The sequence below is a fragment of the Pieris napi genome, chromosome 13, assembly GCF_905475465.1.
Source record: "Pieris napi chromosome 13, ilPieNapi1.2, whole genome shotgun sequence".
Classification (NCBI taxonomy): Eukaryota; Metazoa; Arthropoda; class Insecta; order Lepidoptera; family Pieridae; genus Pieris; species Pieris napi.
In genome coordinates, this window is record NC_062246.1 from 2,068,043 (window position 1) to 2,087,288 (window position 19,246).

The following is a 19,246-nucleotide window of genomic DNA, read 5'->3' on the forward strand; positions in this document are numbered from 1 at the left end:
GTATAATGGTATAATATTTTTTTTAATTATTGGGTTTAATTTATTTAGTCACGCCCACATGTCTAATTATTAAGTTAAATGTGCAATTTGTACGTTAATTTTCTCATTTTGTAAGTGTAATATTAGTTTTGGCAAATTTTATGGTCACGGTAATTTGTCATATTTTAGAACAATAGATTGTAACTGAAACTGTGGAAAGTTGTGTTATATGTGATATACAAATATGTCAATGTAACATCAGAATCACTACTTAGCGTATAGTATACTCTGAATCTTACCCTAAGACATAAAGTGTGTGCTCAACACAAAGGCAAAAATCTTTTTTTTTTCTTAGTGTATTGGTTGAAACGGATCTCAGCGCTGGTACTCTGTAACATCCAATAGTGATACCGATTCCGACGTTTCTGTATTCGATGTTTCTCTATCCATATCCGAGGCTGTTTCTCTATCCATATCCGAGGCGCGGAGCTCAACATTAAAGTCAGGGTGGCAATCATTATTTACGCGTCATGTATAACAATTTAGGTAAACGTGAAAAATCCAATAAAAATAAAAATACCAGAAATTATTGTTAAGCAGAAAAAAAATCTAATTCGTAACTCGAATAAATAATAAAAATCTAAAATACCAGCAAAACAGCGGATCGGTACAAGATAGGCACTTAACAATGCTTTCTTTAAAATTGATCAGCCCACTACTTCTACTTCTTCATATTGAGTATCAATAATTCTCCTTTAGTTTTTATAATTTACTAGTAGACTCGGCCAAGCGTTGCTGTGGCTAAGATTTTTGATATATTACATAGTAGTAAACTTTTCAAGAGAAACGGCAGGAGAACACCAATCCTCCATGCTTTTTTGGTGGTTATGCCATTAAATTGTAGCTTATGTGAAACGTTGGTACTTTCAACACAGCGCCATCTGTTAGAATTGTGACTATCAAATAATAAACAAATATTTTGCTATAAAATAATATTGCGGGTATAAATTGAGATGTAAGCTATCTTACCTTTTAAGTTAGATCAAACTGCACACGGTGTGCAAATTTGATTGAAATCGGTTCGGTAGTTTAGGAGTCCATAGCGGACAAACAACGTGACACGTAATTTATATATATTAAGATGAATCGATGTATTTATGTTTTCTCTTCGTGTATGTTTTGTTTGCCTATAAATGCTTGTCACCAATTAAAATTGATTTTAATTTATCTTGTACCTATGTCAGTCAGTGTGCGGAGCGTTGGCAAGCTTTTGTGAATAAAAAATAAGATGATTCCTGTCAAACTATAATGACTCTCTTTCCGCTACGCTTCCCGCTACTACGCTAATCCATTCACAATACAAGTGTAAATTTAGTTGATATTATCGCTATAAGTATCTGCTTCTTAGGATGACATTCAGAAACAAGTGTTGAAGCACATACGTATGAGGATTAAGCAATGAAATAGCCGATTTAAAATATGTTAAGAAAATTCTTACTACAAAAAATTAAAGTATATTTTTTATCGTTTATTATATTTCGTCAATAAAATATGGCACACTATACTAAATTAAAAAAATTGAGAATTTATTACTTTTTACTGCTTGAACTATAAAATAAACATAGCCACAAGTTAATTTATTTTATTTAAAAAAAAAACTTTATGTGACGGTAGAACACAAATTGGACACATTTCTACGTCCATCGAAGCGACACTACAATAATAATATGTACTTAAAAACAAAATTAAGAAGAAAATAGAAAATTCAAATAGGGCTTGATAATTGGTCTACAATCTTAGTACGTACTTAAGTACAATAATCATATTATATGTACATAGATTTTTTATGTTCTAATTTAAATTATTTTTGCAAATGGCAACACTTGAGATGTCAATATTCATTCTCATTGTCGTCATATGTCCAAGTGTTGCCTATAATTATAGTTAATTTATCGCTCCCAGAACAGGTTTTTTATTATATAATGGGGCTTTAAATGCTTCTAAGAGATGACACATCGCCCTTTCCAACCTTATTTTTTTTAAGGTCCAGGATTTCCTAATTTAAATAATTTTTGCAAATGGCAACACTTAAGATGTCAATATTGATTCTCATTGTCGTCATATGTAGAAGTGTTGCTATAATTATAGTTAATTTATCGCTCCCAGAACAGGTTTTTTATTATATAATGGGGCTTTAAATGCTTCTAAGAGATGACACATCGCCCTTTCCAACCTTATTTTTTTTAAGGTCCAGGATTTCCTAATTTAAATAATTTTTGCAAATGGCAACACTTAAGATGTCAATATTGATTCTCATTGTCGTCATATGTAGAAGTGTTGCTATAATTATAGTTAATTTATCGCCCCCAGAACAGGATTTTTATTATATAATGGGGCTTTAAATGCTTCTAAGAGATGACACATCGCCCTTTCCAACCTTATTTTTTTAAGGTCCAGGATTTTCTAATTTAAATTATTTTTGCAAATGGCAACACTTAAGATGTCAATATTGATTCTCATTGTCGTCATATGTCCAAGTGTTGCTATAATTATAGTTAATTTATCGCCCCCAGAACAGGATTTTTATTATATAATGGGGCTTTAAATGCTTCTAAGAGATGACACATCGCCCTTTCCAACCTTATTTTTTTAAGGTCCAGGATTTTCTAATTTAAATTATTTTTGCAAATGGCAACACTTAAGATGTCAATATTGATTCTCATTGTCGTCATATGTCCAAGTGTTGCCTATAATTATAGTTAATTTATCGCTCCCAGAACAGGTTTTTTATTATATAATGGGGCTTTAAATGCTTCTAAGAGATGACACATCGCCCTTTCCAACCTTATTTTTTTTAAGGTCCAGGATTTCCTAATTTAAATAATTTTTGCAAATGGCAACACTTAAGATGTCAATATTGATTCTCATTGTCGTCATATGTAGAAGTGTTGCTATAATTATAGTTAATTTATCGCCCCCAGAACAGGATTTTTATTATATAATGGGGCTTTAAATGCTTCTAAGAGATGACACATCGCCCTTTCCAACCTTATTTTTTTAAGGTCCAGGATTTTCTAATTTAAATTATTTTTGCAAATGGCAACACTTAAGATGTCAATATTGATTCTCATTGTCGTCATATGTCCAAGTGTTGCTATAATTATAGTTAATTTATCGCCCCCAGAACAGGATTTTTATTATATAATGGGGCATTAAATGCTTCTAAGAGATGACACATCGCCCTTTCCAACCTTATTTGTCTAATATACAACCTATGACGTCACAGATATAAAAGTAATTTTTTATTCCGAGGGTTGAAAGTGTATACATAGCGATGAATCATTCGGCCCCGACCTTGTGTTATCGCCGATCTAAGGTACTGTTTACTGGCTCTATCTTGATAATGGTTACGTGCCAACATTGCCTAAGCTTAGATTTTTTCATGTAAAATTCCTAGCATATAATAGAGGAATTTTCTACGAACGAATTTGGTCCAGAAAATTTTAAATAGCAAACAACCCTGGCCGCGTCAGTTAGTATATTCGTGATAAAACTAGTGGTTGTCTGGAAGAGATCGCTTGAAAGCGATTAGGCTGCCAGTTGCCATCCTTTTCATTTAATTATGTCAATTGTATTATATTTCTGTATGCAACGATGTGTTAATAAATTAATAAAAAATACGACATTTTCAAAAAAAAATCCTGAGCAATGCCATAGTATGTAAATAGGTTTAACATAACGATTACTGTTTAAGGATCAAAGAAAAATCAATCGGGTGTAAACTAGATCAAAATAAAATAAAAGTTTTTTTTTTAATTTAAACAATTTGTGGTTTTTGACTTTTATTAAACTTTTTGTTTCGCAGATATGCAGTTATTTGAAATTACCTAAATTCTGTTTTTTTTTTAAATTTATGTTTACATCATTTTGCCGAAATTATTAAACGATGAAAACTTGAATTTTCAAAATATTCTATAAATAGCTTAAACCCTAAAATTTATCTGATCTCGTGTATTTCGACCGTTAACCTCAATAGGGACGAAAACAAGTACTGGTCAACCCTAAATGATGTTTCCGGATGATGATATTTTAGATATGGTATATGACTACGTAAGTACAATGCTTAAAACTTACCTCGTAAGATTAAAATTACGCATCAGTATACGCCCTACGCCCTTCTCCTTTAATAGATGTTTAAATAAACGTGTGTTTACTTACGTACACTCCTTAGAAGTTATACTTCTTTGGCGTAACAAGATAAAAATCTTTAAAAAAAAAAATCTTTCGCCTTTTTCTACGTTTGTAGAAAAAACGACACTAACAATACATAGATAAAAAAATACTCTAATCAATTTTCCCTAACGCGCCAAAAGAAGTTTAACTTTAAAAAAATGTTGAATAGCTAACTTCAAGGTGTCAGTTTTTAGTGACGGTGTGCGCGCGCATCTTAAACATTTACTCTCATTATTTTTCCCTTACGCGCCAAAAGAAGTCATAACTTCAAAAATTGTAATGGTTTTTAATTTTTATTTTTTGGGCATGGAACTTGCACCGTTAGAATGCGGGCGCGACCCTGAAGCTTTAGAAGCGGGGTCGCAGTCTTGTAGACTACACAAAGTGGTTTTAGTGATGGGCCCAATGTCTGAAAATGCAGAAACCCTGTTGAAATTCGAGCCCCACATACCTTAGCTACTTACGGGGGCAGGGGACGCTCAGATGCATTTCCACTTCTGATATAAAAATAGGGGCATAACATGTAAATTATAATATCAGTCATAAAAATATTACGTATGCAATCTAAAGAAAGCTATATATAAATAAGTAATACGTCAATATTATTTGGCAGCTTGAAGCTATGGATTTTTTTATATATACTAGTGGACCCGACAGACGTTGTCCTGCATGATATTTCAAGCAATTAGTAAAGCAAAGTATGAAAGTACCGACTGCAGCGCCATATGGCGGGCTGATTTGTGAATCTAAACCATTCCCAGATCCCCTTGAACACACACAAAAAATTTCATCAAAATCGGTCCAGTCGTTTGAGAGAAGTTCAGTGACATACACACTCACAGAAGAATTATATATATAAAGATTACACAGTTTACTGCATGTTCTATTAGAACAATATCCTTTCCTTTACTTCTAATGACATTCACGCTTCTAAAGTTATTCAAAATGTATTGTTAATTATTAAGATATCCGATTTTACGTTTTTTTCGTGCAGTCTCCGCATAACGTTCCCAAGTTTACTACACTACATCTAGTATGTATAGTTTATATTCACGTTTATTGTGGTAATAGAGGATGAAAGAAAAATCTTGACTAAACTATTAAAATAGGTACCTGAAACTCACAGTACGCCATTAAAACAAACTGTAAACTATATTTTAATTTTCTCCAACATCTGTGAAACATTGGACAGCAATATTTTTTTACGTTGTCATTATTGAAAATAACTACATTTGAGCAGACGCCAACAAAACCATATGCCACATCCAAGGTTGTGTTTTATGAGTTCAGTGTCATGGTACATTTCCTACCCTTTATGTCCTAAAAACAACCCCTGTAAACCCTAGGGTTTGACCCTTGTAACAAATCGATACAGGTTTTAATAATAGACAGATTTCTCGGGCGCGGTAGTTAGTGCTTATACATTTTTTTATGGTATGATTATGGTGTTTTTTTCTGTAGTAGGTACTGATATTGAATCGCAGTTGAATGTTTGATTTTATTTGGTTACTTTAAAGATTTTAAACTGGATTGCTAATGCAATTTAAAACGCTCTGAAACATGTGGTAATTATAATTAATTCATAGTAATTGTAAAAAATAACAATGATTAATGTCTATGTTTTAATGAAATCTTTCGTATACTACATATATATATATACATATTATATATATATATTGTAACAATACGATTAAAATAGAAAAGTGAGAAAAGTATTTACTTAGTTATATGTGTTATTTATTATTTGAAAAAAAAAACAGTGGAGCTACGACATTTTACGCGCGGGTGTTAGATTTCTATATCTTTATCATCCGGGATTCGAACCTACAACGTCAGACATGAGATTAGCACTAAGCCTAAATTTCTCTCAATGAATTTTATATATCAACAAATATTACATTCAATTTGATTAGCTGTCTGTGGAAGAATCTGAAGGTAAGTTTAGAGCTAAGTCTGACTTCGGTACGTCAAAGATGTATTGATTTTGACATAAGAGAGTAATAGTTCGCGCTAAGACTCATTTCTGATTCTCTTTCCCTCTCTCTCGTATGGGTTTTAAAACTGGGCGAAGTTCCACTTTTCATATAGTCTGACGATGATATCTGGTTTCTTTAGTTCACACGGCTTTAGGAGTTGCCTTCAACCATGAGTTCAATTCCCGTGGGTTATTTTTTTTTTTTGACAATTTACACCAATTGACCTAGTCCCATGCTAAGCTGGTGAAGCTTGTGTTATAGGTACTAGGCAACGGATATACATACATATTATTGGATTTTTTTATTACTGTGCGCAATTATTATTTGCACAAACGATAAAACAAATGTTCAAAAGCAAGGCCTTCATAGTGTGGGCTAGTATTCAGACCATAAGTTTGACAACAAATAAATAACTTAACCTATTATATGAGACTATGATAATTTGCATGCCTATTTTTATATTGCTGATTGTGGGGATTTTTATTATTAATCGATCTGAATGTCCCACTTTATTTGCAAATAAACGATTTATTTATTACTAAAAAAATAAGCTTTTATTGCTGTAATTAGTATAGTTTTTCTACAACAATTTACAGTTTTTATACAATTAAAACGACCCTTGTAACAAATCGATACAGGTTTTAATAATAGACAGATTTCTCGGGCGCGGTAGTTGGTGCTTACATTTTTTAAGGTATGATTTTGGTGATTTTTTTCTGTGGTACTTGATTTTGAATCGCAATTGAATGTTTGATTTTATTTGGTTACTTAAACTGATTCAAGCGTTTTAGCTCTGAAACATGAGGTAATTATAATTAACTCATCTTAATTGTAAAAAATTACAATGATTAATGTCTATCTTTGAATGAAATTGTATTAATGAGAATTTTAAAAGCTGTAAAACCATACATGGATAGACAATTTTCGTATACTCCATATATTAATCAGCTTGTCGTTCGACAAAGGCCTCCTCCGAATGTCGCCATTTTGAACTGTCCCTCGCTCTACAGTCTACACCATTCTACCCCGGCTCTACAGAGTTAAAGTCGAACTATGTATAAGTGGAAAACTCCGAGTGATAGTTATAATATCACGCGAAAAAAATATCAATACACTCAAACATAATGCCTGAAAAACTCATTAAAGAAACTATAAGAACCATGAACTCGAAAGAAGGAAAAAGATTCCGGTGTATTCAGTGACCAGATAAATAGAACATAGTTTAAAACTCAAAAATCTATGTGCCGTATATGAGGCTAATCTACTGTATAATGAAATAAATACAAATTAGACATCAATTGAGGTTTCTAGCGCTATTTTTTATGAAAAAGGTCTTTTGCTGCAGACATTTGACTCATAGGTCAACCGCAGTGTTGTGAGTAATCCCATGATTACCAATGGAAGGGTGTTTTATCGCTAGAGCATTTTGGTGACGCATAGCATCGTGAACTTGACAGTGGGACGTTGACGTGAGGTCAGGGATGTGTGCGTTTCCAATGTCGAACGGCATGGAATTAAGCGCAGGATCTATAGAATGCACTTAAAAACCGACAAAAATAAAAAGCCAAGTAAAAGATATGATGGTTAAGTAAACTTTAGGTCATTATTTTTGTTAGGCTTATAGTCAAAGTTCTTGGTAAGTCGTCGATTTCGTAGACTTAAGATTAAGCTAAGCTAGTACTCGGGTCTCAGAGAGATCATCATCATCTCAGTTTGCTCTATAAATACCGACTGTGACTTAACTCGAAAGTTAAGTCTGAGCAAAGTCTAAGTGCGCTCTATAGATCTTGCCCTAAGACGTCCTATAATACTTCACAGTTCACACCGCACTACATTACTAAGTGTTTTCTGCCTTGATACGATTTGCGTGATCCCATAGTAATGTTAGTGCTTCTATTTCACCACGCCTTGCTGTTAGAGGTGAAGTGTTTGGTTATTCTATTGATTAATTATTTTTTATTTAATTACATTAATTAACCGCTAAAAGAACTAACCATTCAATCTTGGATCCACCAGCTCAACTCAGCTAAACTGTTTTAACATGTGATGATGGGGGATGCGTGATGTGATAGGGGAGCGTGATGTGATGGGGCAGCGTGATGTAATGGTTGCAGGTGCTTACAAACATTTTGTAAAAAACCTTGACCATTTACAAGAGTGACGAGAAGTTTATTGCCATTTCTTATCTAAAATAGGTCTTCAATTCTAGAACTCGTTCTACTATCTTGATTTGAAAACTAGACGTAAAGATAAATTTAGCAGCATCCTTTACTGACGCTTATAATAGTACATAAAGCTACATGAATAAATTATATTTTTATTCAATGTATTAAAAAAGGTTTAGTGAGGACATTATATTAATTCTTTTTTCAATTGGGAAGCCACATAAAAGAAGTCTGTAGCCACAGTCAAGTAATAATCGAGACGGTAATCAAAATCGATTATTATAGTAACCAAGACAAACTAAATTAGTACGGATTAATTTGTTTTTAACTCTTTAAACTTTCGTTTATTTCTGAAAAGTAGTTTATTGTTTTCGGACGTTTACTACCACAAAAGTGTATTTACTTAAATTACATGAACTCGTAATAAATTGTATTATTATAGGTTTATTATATAAAATAATAAATAAGGAATGGATATATATAAAACGAATAACAAATAAATAGTCTACCACTATAAAAAAGACTTGAATTTAAAAGAAGATTTAAAATATTTTCATAACAAAACAATTTCTAATCCAGAACGTCAAATACACGGTTCTTTTATTCTCTACCCAATTATACTATTGTAATACTTTTTATTATTTTATTAACTTTGTATGATATTTTCGTATTAGTGCGGCAACTTAACCGTGAAACAATGGAAACATACTAACAGCGCGATGTCGTGCGAAAAGTGATAGCTATAAAATATTGTTTCCCGTCTTTTGTTAATGTCATGAATGCACACAATATATGCAACTTGCACAAATCGTGTCCTTGCAATGCTGATGGTAGATTAACATACATATTATGGAATTAAGTCTCCTGTAATAGCTCCTGTATAAACACGATATACTTAAAATTAATTTATTTTTTACGGGATTCCTAACGTTTATGCAATTTGAATGCAATATTCTATTAAGGTTGCGATCTTGCCAAAACTTACAAAAGGGCTGATGCTGGAAGCGAGTAATATATGGGAAAATGTTACTTTGTTATATTTTTATGCTGAAACAGTTTATAAAATTGTATCTAGCTGCCCACGACAAAGGAAATTTTAGTGAAGGCCTAGTGCACTTTCTCTTTTAATAAAACATCATTTTTTATTGTGTATGTAATAAAGTTTTTTTAAGCTATTGCATAGATTTGAGCGCGGCGACCGAATCAAGAAATTCCGTAACGAAAATTAAAGCCTAACACACGATGACGTAATATAGATGCGGCCAATATGCGTTAGAGCGGGACAGAACGCATACTGCGTATTCACATCTCTCTGGCGAGATTAGTGACGTAGCGTAAGCGCGGCCGATGCAGCCTGTACGTATAGGCGTGTTAGTCTAAGTCAGGTAGAGTGGTTAGTGCCACACGTTTTTTTCTTCCTTATTACGTACTATCACTCTTATCTTTAGCTCTATCTTGATTCAATTTGTTCACTGTGTCGTAATGTGTCAATTCTTCTCTTAGTATTTACATTGTGGAGGTTTTGCTAGTAGGGTAGGGCGGGGCTAGTTGAGCAATTTTTCACTTGCTTGGATATAGCTCCTCAATGATAAGTCTCAATGAGTTGTTATGTGTCCTGATGGATTAGTAATTTATCTCTTAACAAAAGTGTCCATAGTATTTTTTTGTAACAAGTCCAATATAATAGCTACAGATGTTTAAATGCAAAAAGTCAAGTATGCTCAATGTGCCCCATAGGTGGGGTAAGTTGAGCAAGGGTATGGGGCAAGTTGAGCACTAAGAATGTCTAGGCCAAACCATGGGTTCTATGTTAACTTGAGATGAAGTAAAATATGTGTTAGACAGTCAGCTTTTTATTTATAGTCTTTTATTGACAGAACAACAAAACTTAAAGAAATTTTCTTTGTATAATTACCCGAAACTAGAACAACAAAACATGAGCATCCATATCTATCCATTACTTCCGATAATTCCTGAAAAAGATTACCAAGGCTGGTGGGTTCGGGTTTTTGTATGGATAGCTACGATTTTTTTGTTTTAAAAACATAATCAACCATTATTTTCCGGCCATATTATTTGCAATTCAGCTGGGTGGAATTTCAATGCCAAATTTAGCAGCACACTCTTAGGCAAGGCGATGGTCGTCTTTTGGAGAAAAATTCCATTTGTAGCAAGTATTTTTTCAAACAGTCCTCCTGTGAGGGAGGATATACTTCCCTCGGTGTTGTATAGCCCATAAATGAACCATCACCTTCATTTAATTTATTTAAAAGTCAACCCATACCGAATTCTTTAGCGGCGGTATTCACACTTTTTCCCTCATCGTGGACAGCCTTTGCAGCATTATTTAAGTATTCAGTAGTGTAAGAACATCTCCTTCTCTTGTAAGCATCCAAACAAAAATAAAAGATTCATTACTCATCAGTTGTTTAAGTCGTGGAGTTAGTTGAGCTATAGTTGCTCAACTTACCCCAACCCGGAATTTTAAAAGAAAAGTGGGATTGTAAAAAAATGCCTAGAATTAGACCCAAATCCTATTTACAAATCAAAAATATAATAATCTTCTGGAAGATTAACACTGTCCTGATTGAAAACAGAGAACATTAGACAAAGACAGACGAAAACTTGCGATAAACAATGTTTTTACTTTTTGGTCACAAAATAAACAAAACGCCGTGACACTTCACTCACTCGTCGAGCTGCCACTAGCTATAGTGCGATGATTACCCCTCGACCTACGACTTCTTCTTTTTGCTATTTGCTACTCCCGCGTAAGTTGAATAGTTTCCGAGATATTTCGATTGCCCAACTTGCCCCTATGCTCAACTAGCCCCGCTCTACCCTATTTTAAGCTATGTCACAGATTTCATTTAAATTATTTTTTCTTGTAATATGGGTAATCTTCTATGCGTGTGTTTGTAATGAAACTCGTTTCCCCCATAAATTATTTGTGTGTCTTAAACTGGGTTTCAGAATGGTTTAGATTTTCAATTACATTTTTTTTTATTTAAGACATACAGTGTCTGTGGGGTCGGCTAGTTTATATGAATAAATAAACTGTGTATATATAAGATGTTTCCGTCGTGTCAAAAATTAAATCCTTCTTAATGTTTAATTCATTTGGAAGCTTATTAAGTTTTTGTCACTTTTGTTTGACGAGTTTTTATTTAAATAGCGTATTTATTTACTCAATCTTAAATATAGTTTCAAGAAATGTTAATTATTTTTTGCCTTATTAAATTGGACAGTGATCAAGAACATGACATAGGGAAAGTAAATTTATATATTAAAATTTCAGATTAATGGCGTCAACAATAGTGAAGAAGCACAGACTGAAAAGCTCGCAAGCTTGACGTACGATGCGCCCGCGCAGAGTTTCGAGCTTATCGAGCCCAACTTGGAGCTTTAACAAGTGTCTCATAGTTGCCTTCACCTAGGTCCAATATCTTTGTACATAACACGTTTTTTTCTGAGTGTGTGAGGTTGGTATTATTCAATTTTGTATCTTTATAATAGGCATATTTATGAGACTTTCTTTTGAGAACTAGTGAAATATGGAATCGACTCCCGTTGGGGGTCTTCCCTGAGAGATACGACCTCAAACTATTAAAAGTTACAGCGTACTTCTCAAAGGCCGGCAACACATCCACTAAAAATGGGTGTCCATGGGCTACTGACTGCCTTATTTAGGCTCGTTTGCCCCCTATTATATATTTAAAAAATTCAATTAGACAAAACCTTGTACGTTACTCAACTTTGTTTCTGCGAGTGGCATAATACAGATAAATTGATTAAAAATAAAATATAATCATTCGTGTAATAAATAAAGAGCTGCTAGAATTATTAAATAGGTCCTGAGATTTTGATACTTTAAACATATTTTTAAAACTTTTTATAACACTAGTAGTTAAACGTTCCCAAATGTTCATTTGTTTTGATAAATATGGAAGATTATTTATTTACTTTAGAGCCATCTACCGGAATTAATTGTCATTATCATCAATACGTAACTTAGTATGTAAATTGTACCTATCAGTACAACTCCATCGTTTATAATTGTTTGTCGAAATTTAATAAAATCTAAACCTGTTTCAGTGAAAAGTGTAAAAAAATGGATAACTCAGAAGTAGAAAAGACTGCCAGCGAAGACGCACAGCTTACTAGAAGTAGAGTGAGTATTAATCTTCTAGTAATCTTAATATATATAAATTACGTGTCACGTTATTTGTCCGCTATGGACTCCTAAACTACCGAACCGATATCAATCAAATTTGCACACCGTGTGTTGTTTGATCCAACTTAAAAGGATAGCTTACATCTCAATTTATACCCGCAATATTATTTTTTTGCAAAATATTTGTTTATTATTTGATAGTCACAATTAACAGATGGCGCTGTGTTGAAAGTAAGCTGTTAAGCTACAATTTAATGGCATAGCAACCAAAATGGATGGTGGTCCCCATTACTGGTGTTCTCCTACCGTTTCCCTTGATTAGTTTACCACTATGTGTAATATAAAACCTTATAAAACCTTAGCCACAGCAACGCTTGGCCGAGTCTGCTAGTATCTTATATATAACGATAGAATATGGTTTAGTAAGAATATAAATAGTTATTAGTAAATAAATACAATACGGAAAATTTGTTTAAATAGTATTCCGGCCATATATGGTTCAACCATTTCTTGGAATGTTCAATTCATAGACACATAGTATGTTTCTAAAGACCAGTTTCGCTACATACGTCATATTTTTTTCTTAATAGGCAAATAGGTGATAGACCTGCTGTGCCTGACACATATCGACTCGGTTCGGTTCAGCAGTGATTCGAACGTACGACTCTTGGTGTCGCTCACTGAAGCCAATATGCCAACTGCTCAACGTAATCTAATATATAAAATTCTCGTGTCACAGTTTTCGTTGCCATATTCCTCCGAAGCGGCTTGACCGATTTTGATGAAATTTTTTGTGCTTATCCGGTATCTATGAGAATTGGCCAACATCTATTTTTCATCCCCCTAAATGTTAGGGGTAATCCACTCTTAATTTTTATTTTTTTATTTTTTAGACAAAATTTTTAATTTCTATTTTTTTATGATACAGCATTAAAAAATACATACAACCCCTAATTTTCACCTCTCTACGATCAACACCTATTTTTATTATAAATGATATACACGGCAAAACGACGTTTGCCGGATCAGCTAGTAATATATAAAATTCTCGTGTCGCCGTGTTTGTAGTTAAACTCCTCCGAAACGGCTTGACCGATTCTCATGAAATTTTGTGTGTATATTGGGTATGTCTGAGAATCGAACAACATCTATTTTTCATCCCCCTAAATGTTAAGAGTAGTCAAACCCTAAATTTTTTTTAGATATTTTTTTTTATGATACAGCGTTAAAAAATACATACAACCCCTAATTTACACCCCTCTACGATCAACCCCTATTTTTTATTATAAATGATATACCTACATGGCAAAACGACGTTTGCCAGGTCAGCTAGTAAAGATATAGAACTAATCATTAAATTGGTTTACTTTATTGCATATAATTTCAGAGTTTTAAATCGAAGCAATTAGTACGTAGCCAAGCGATTCGCGAGTCTACGTCCCCCCCTCGTACAGCCTCACCCTACGAGCCTGGCAGCCCCGAGCATGAGAAAGAGAAGGAACATAATCGCTGCGTCACTAAGGTCATTGATGATGAGAAGATTCCAGTGCAGATACAGGTAAGTCGTTTAAAAGTCTATGTTCTGTCTGTCTCTTTTCACCATAGCGTAAATAGAAAGAGATGAATATAAGCCAGTTCGCCCAAACCAGCCCTATCGGCCAGCTTAGATATTATTGTGCGTAGACATAAGTATATTGTCTATTCCATAACTCCCAGGCTGAGATTCAGAGACGTTATTGTTACAGTCAAGTCCGGGCTAAGGCCGATAGAAATGTATTCATAGCAAAAGGATATTTAAACGTATTAATATGTCAAACTGCCAGAAACATCATTTGTAGTCTAAGAAAAAAAATATTTTAAGTTCTCAACTATACTCTGATTTTGAATTCCGTAGAATTCCTCCACCGAAAAAGGGACAAATATGACTTATTTGAGGGCAATAAAAAAATTCTACGTATTTTTTATGTTTTACCTACAAAAAGGTTAATCTGAATATTTACTTACTCAAGTGACCTAATACAAAAATCACAAATATCTCAATATCACTAGTTAGAATTTACCCTAACAAACAGAAGCGATATTTTTATTTTAAACATACATTATTTATTTAGCTGAGTCAAGTATTTTATGTTTATTTGTATACTAGCGACCCGCCCCGGCTTCGCACGGATGCAATGCTGATACTAAATTCAAAGTGCTATAGAGTATAGGGAGAACCGCGGCCTCCGACGCGCTGCGTCCCGCAATTTTTAAATTTGTAATATCTTCGAAATATTCATTTAAATCATATGCTGTAAAGGGCCATATAGATCTATATTAAATGAACAATGTATTCAAGGTATTTAATTGGTTAAGGATTAATGCTGTATTGGTTAAAATCGCTTCGAAAATTAGCCATTATTTGTCGTAAAAAGTAAATGACAAAAAAAAGTTATTGTGGGTTATCCATAAGAGATAGACATATACCATCATGGACTTTTCTGTAGACCTTTTCAATGTGTACAATACTTAGTACATTATTTTGATAAAACTCGTAGGGTTCAGCCTGCGTTTGCAAGGTAAGCGGAAAAAATTAATTATTTACGACATCACATTAGAAACCTCAAAAATAACAGTACTTCTCTACTATTTAATGGATGTTATTATACATATAAACCTTCCTCTTGAATCACTCTATCTATTAAAGAAACCGCATCAAAATTCGGTTTGCAGTTTCAAAGATTTAAGCATACAAAGGGACATAGGGACAGAGAAAGCGACTTTGTTTTATACTATGTAGTGAAGTTACAACATTCATTATTGTGTCACGAGAATTTTATATATTAGATAAATTTTGAAATGCTTGCATTTCACTTATCTCTCTCCAAGCACTCTACAGACCGATAGATCTCGATAAAACCGTGTGGTGTGTTTAAGGGTAGTAACCGAGTACCGAAAGGTTTGAAATTAGTTATAAATGATTTAACTAATATTTCAGATAACCTCGGGCGGCTGGGAGGAAGGGTTCAGCGAGCAACGTCTCCGCACACGACGTTGGTTGGGACAAAGACCGCATTCGGACTCCTCTAGGGACTTTCTCTCATATAATCCTCGTGTTACTTGCGTCTGTGGAAAGTGTGCTTGTCCACACTGCAGGTATTAATAATAATGTCTCTTTATGTTCACTGTGAACGGGAACTAAAATAGCTTTCATATTTAAATATATAATTTATTCCTAGAAACTGTCACTTACATCGCAAAGATTTTTTAATCCATTTTTTTAAAGATCAGCAACAATACCAAACGGTGTATAAGCAATAGACATAATATATTCTATAGAAGTTTAAAGTAATTCGAATTTGGAATGTTTTGATTCAATCATCAAAGACAACTTTTAAGATTACTGGCTGTCAAAAAAGATTAAAAAAATATCGCGATAAATCGTTTCTTCATTGATTTTGTTCCATTGACAAACAATGCATATCTTGTACTTTACCCTCAGTAGGTATTTATTTTTCCTTACTAGGGTTGCCTGGACGAAATCATTTATTAGCAATAGTCATGTTGCCTAACGATTTGTCACCATATGTATACTTAGGATAACGAAGTGTAACTTTACGTGGGCTGTGATTACCGCATATAGCTTGAAATCTGCAAGTCCTTAGTTTGGGGCCGTTCAAGTATTACGTAAGCACTATATAGGGGGGGGGGGTTGATTTTCAAGGTGATTACGTCAACACTAATTATCTACTTTGTTACACATATTACAGACACATTGTCTAAAATTAATATGTTTATGTACTATTATTTTTAAGAGCTTTGCTTACTTGTGCTGACAAGAGGAGAGGGGGAGGGGGGGGGGGAAGGATAAATTGCAGTAAATCTGCCTACGTAATACTTGAGCGGCCCGTTTGGTTTCTGGTAAAACAATGATAATATCGGGTTGGTAGATATCTTCTATATCTATCCATACAAATATCAGAATATTTTAGTATCATTGTTTACGAATTTGTATGTGATAATGGTAATATATTGTTTTCAGGGGTAAACGAAAACACATGTGCGCGATTAAACAGGACTCTGGTATAGTTTGCTCTGTGGACTGTCCCGACTGCTCTGATCTTGACAATATTGGTGAGTTCAAACTTGGAATGTCAACGATCTTGACATTTGACATTACTAATATTATATATGATATTGCTTAATTGATTTTACATATACTCAAGTTGAGCCTTTGTGTTGAAATTTCAGTATTGACAAGATTTTACAATTTTTATCAATTTCCTCATATGAAATTAGAATATTATAGGATAATTATTATTAATCTGTTATAGTGGTTGCCTGGAAAAGATCGCTCGAAAACGATAAGGCCGCCAGTTGCCCTCCTTTTCATTTAATTGTGTCAATTGTATTATATTTCAGCAACGAAGTGTTAATAAATAAATGTATTTGTTTCATTATTTTAAAAATATAACTAATTTTATTTAGGTGTTTGTAATCATTATTCGATAAGGTGCCATAACAAGTCTTTGTTATAATTATAAATTTGTAATGAGTGAATTTTTCCAGGTGCAAATGGAAAGTCTAGTAGTGTGGATGTTGATGATCAGACATTTTACTGCAGGTGAGTTTCATTGGGAAATAAAATAAGTAATTTGGGATCGCCCCGGTAATACCGTTTCAGTAGCTCGTTCTTATTTATACAATTATAACAAAGTGTTAAATACTTTACATAATAATAGTTAATTTTTAACTTTTACAGGTGTCCAGAACGTAAAGATAAACCGAAAAACCTATCGCTAAGCGGAAATGATGCAGGTAAAATGTTATTTTATCAGCATTAGACTTGTCTTTGGTCTTTCGCCAGTAGTCCATTTACACATTTTTTCATATAAATGCGAATTTATCACATTCGAATTGACGAATTATGTAATATAATTAATTTGCGTTTATATTTATATATTTATGTATATCTTCACGCCTTTTCCTCGAACGCAATGGCAGGGATCTCCACTTGTATAGTCTTGACATACCTCTTTTGCTTCACTACTTTCATTCTCAACGCGTAGGCGAATACTCTTCAAATAGTGATCGTTTTAAGGAATTCAAACTGATGCCACTGCGATACGTCAGTACTTAGATATGATTTCTCTATTCCTTTTATTCCTTCCGTGCCTTTTAAATATGTTTTATAGTGACGGGGTTGCAAAAATGTTTTACATAACTTTTTGGCTTTGAGAGCGTTCAAGTATTACGTCACGTAATTTATGTTTTTTTATTAATTTATGTTTTTTTATACACTCAGAAACACACCGTACTTAACAACTCAGGACAGTCCATTTTAAAAAGTTCAGTAAAAGTTAATTGATTGATGTATACATTTTTTAAAAGGCGTGGTTAGATTTCTATTTCCATCGTGATACGTAAACTTAAACTTTCGTATAATTTTGGATTACATTGAAATTCTATTTTAGACGACAAAACGGATCTGACGGACCAGGATTTGGTGAATTTCCTGAGAGACACGCTCAACAAGAATCCAAAGGACAGGATCACATTGTTGAAGGTTGAAAAGGAGTTGCACGCACTTGTCAGCGATGTTGGGTGAGGAAAGGAAATTCTAAAAAAAAGTTTACCTTAGTCGAAGTAAACCAAAAAAAAATTTATTTATGATGGTCTGTGTAATTGGTACATGAAGGATAAGGTGGGAGAATTATCTTAAAAATAAATGACTTTTTTTTCTAAACTACTTCAAAAAAAAATTAAGATAAAACATATAGAAAACCAGGAAAAAACTATTCTTATTTTGTAAAAAATATAGCAAATGTTGTATATAGATCAAGAAACAATACAATTATTTAAATAAATAAGTTCATGCATGATGTATGTGTCACCGTAAAATTCTAAACACCGTTAGATTGTAAATTGACGGTTTCACTTCGATAGATTACAATCTACCGAATAATGTTAAATTGTAAGCAGTACGTTGAGGTTCACAATCTCGCGAGATAGATTACAATCTTACGGTGTTTACAATTTTACGGTGACTTATGCACTACACTTGACTCTATGGACCCTAGCGATCCCTTTCAACTTAAGTATTCATATATGTTTATTCTCCCTTATCAGTCGTTGCATAGTGCGGTTTCCGGTGATGACGTCATACGGCCGTATGTTGGTTCATCGGGTGGCTGCGTTGTTTCAACTGGCGCATCATATCGACCACGCTAACAAGACCTGTGTGGTCGTATCTAAGAGCGGTGAGTAGAGATCATGTTAGGTGGGTCCAAAATAGTTCTTAATATATCAAGCAAAGTTAATATTTATGGCCTACTAAGTAAAGAGTCAAATAATTTTAGGAGCTGTCAAATTATTCTCTATAACTGGTGTCAAGACAAAAGTACAGATTTTTTAAAAGACAAACCCGATCATTTTTAAGCTATTGCATAGATTTTATCGCGGGCTTTGAGCGACCAAATCGAGAAATTTCGTAACGAAAATAACCTAACACACGATGACGTAATATGGGTACGGCCAATACGCGTTAGAGCGGGACAGAACGCATACTGCGTATTCACATCTCTGATGAGATCGGTGACGTAGCGTAAGCGCTGAGTCTGGTAGAGTGGTAGATTGAATTAATACCAAAGAATAATTATAATTGCATGAGTTGATAAAAAAATGCTATGTAATATCTTTACCACGGCAGTCCCCGAGTGCCATACTTTTTACTTTTTATC

At 33.5% G+C, this 19,246-nt stretch overlaps 1 protein-coding gene across 1 annotated transcript in view; it reads left to right on the forward strand.

Moving 5' to 3' along the window:
- The window catches only part of LOC125055239 (R3H domain-containing protein 2-like), a 48,598-nt gene that overhangs the window by 9,056 nt on the left and 20,296 nt on the right, over nucleotides 1–19,246 (forward strand). Inside the window, exons 2-10 of the mRNA XM_047657611.1 lie at nucleotides 11,652–11,835; nucleotides 12,449–12,524; nucleotides 13,915–14,085; nucleotides 15,505–15,662; nucleotides 16,549–16,640; nucleotides 17,076–17,130; nucleotides 17,269–17,324; nucleotides 17,981–18,110; nucleotides 18,636–18,766. Coding sequence (XP_047513567.1) covers nucleotides 12,465–12,524; nucleotides 13,915–14,085; nucleotides 15,505–15,662; nucleotides 16,549–16,640; nucleotides 17,076–17,130; nucleotides 17,269–17,324; nucleotides 17,981–18,110; nucleotides 18,636–18,766 — 853 coding nt within the window. The 5' untranslated portion in view covers nucleotides 11,652–11,835; nucleotides 12,449–12,464. The remainder of the gene's footprint in view (nucleotides 1–11,651; nucleotides 11,836–12,448; nucleotides 12,525–13,914; nucleotides 14,086–15,504; nucleotides 15,663–16,548; nucleotides 16,641–17,075; nucleotides 17,131–17,268; nucleotides 17,325–17,980; nucleotides 18,111–18,635; nucleotides 18,767–19,246) is intronic.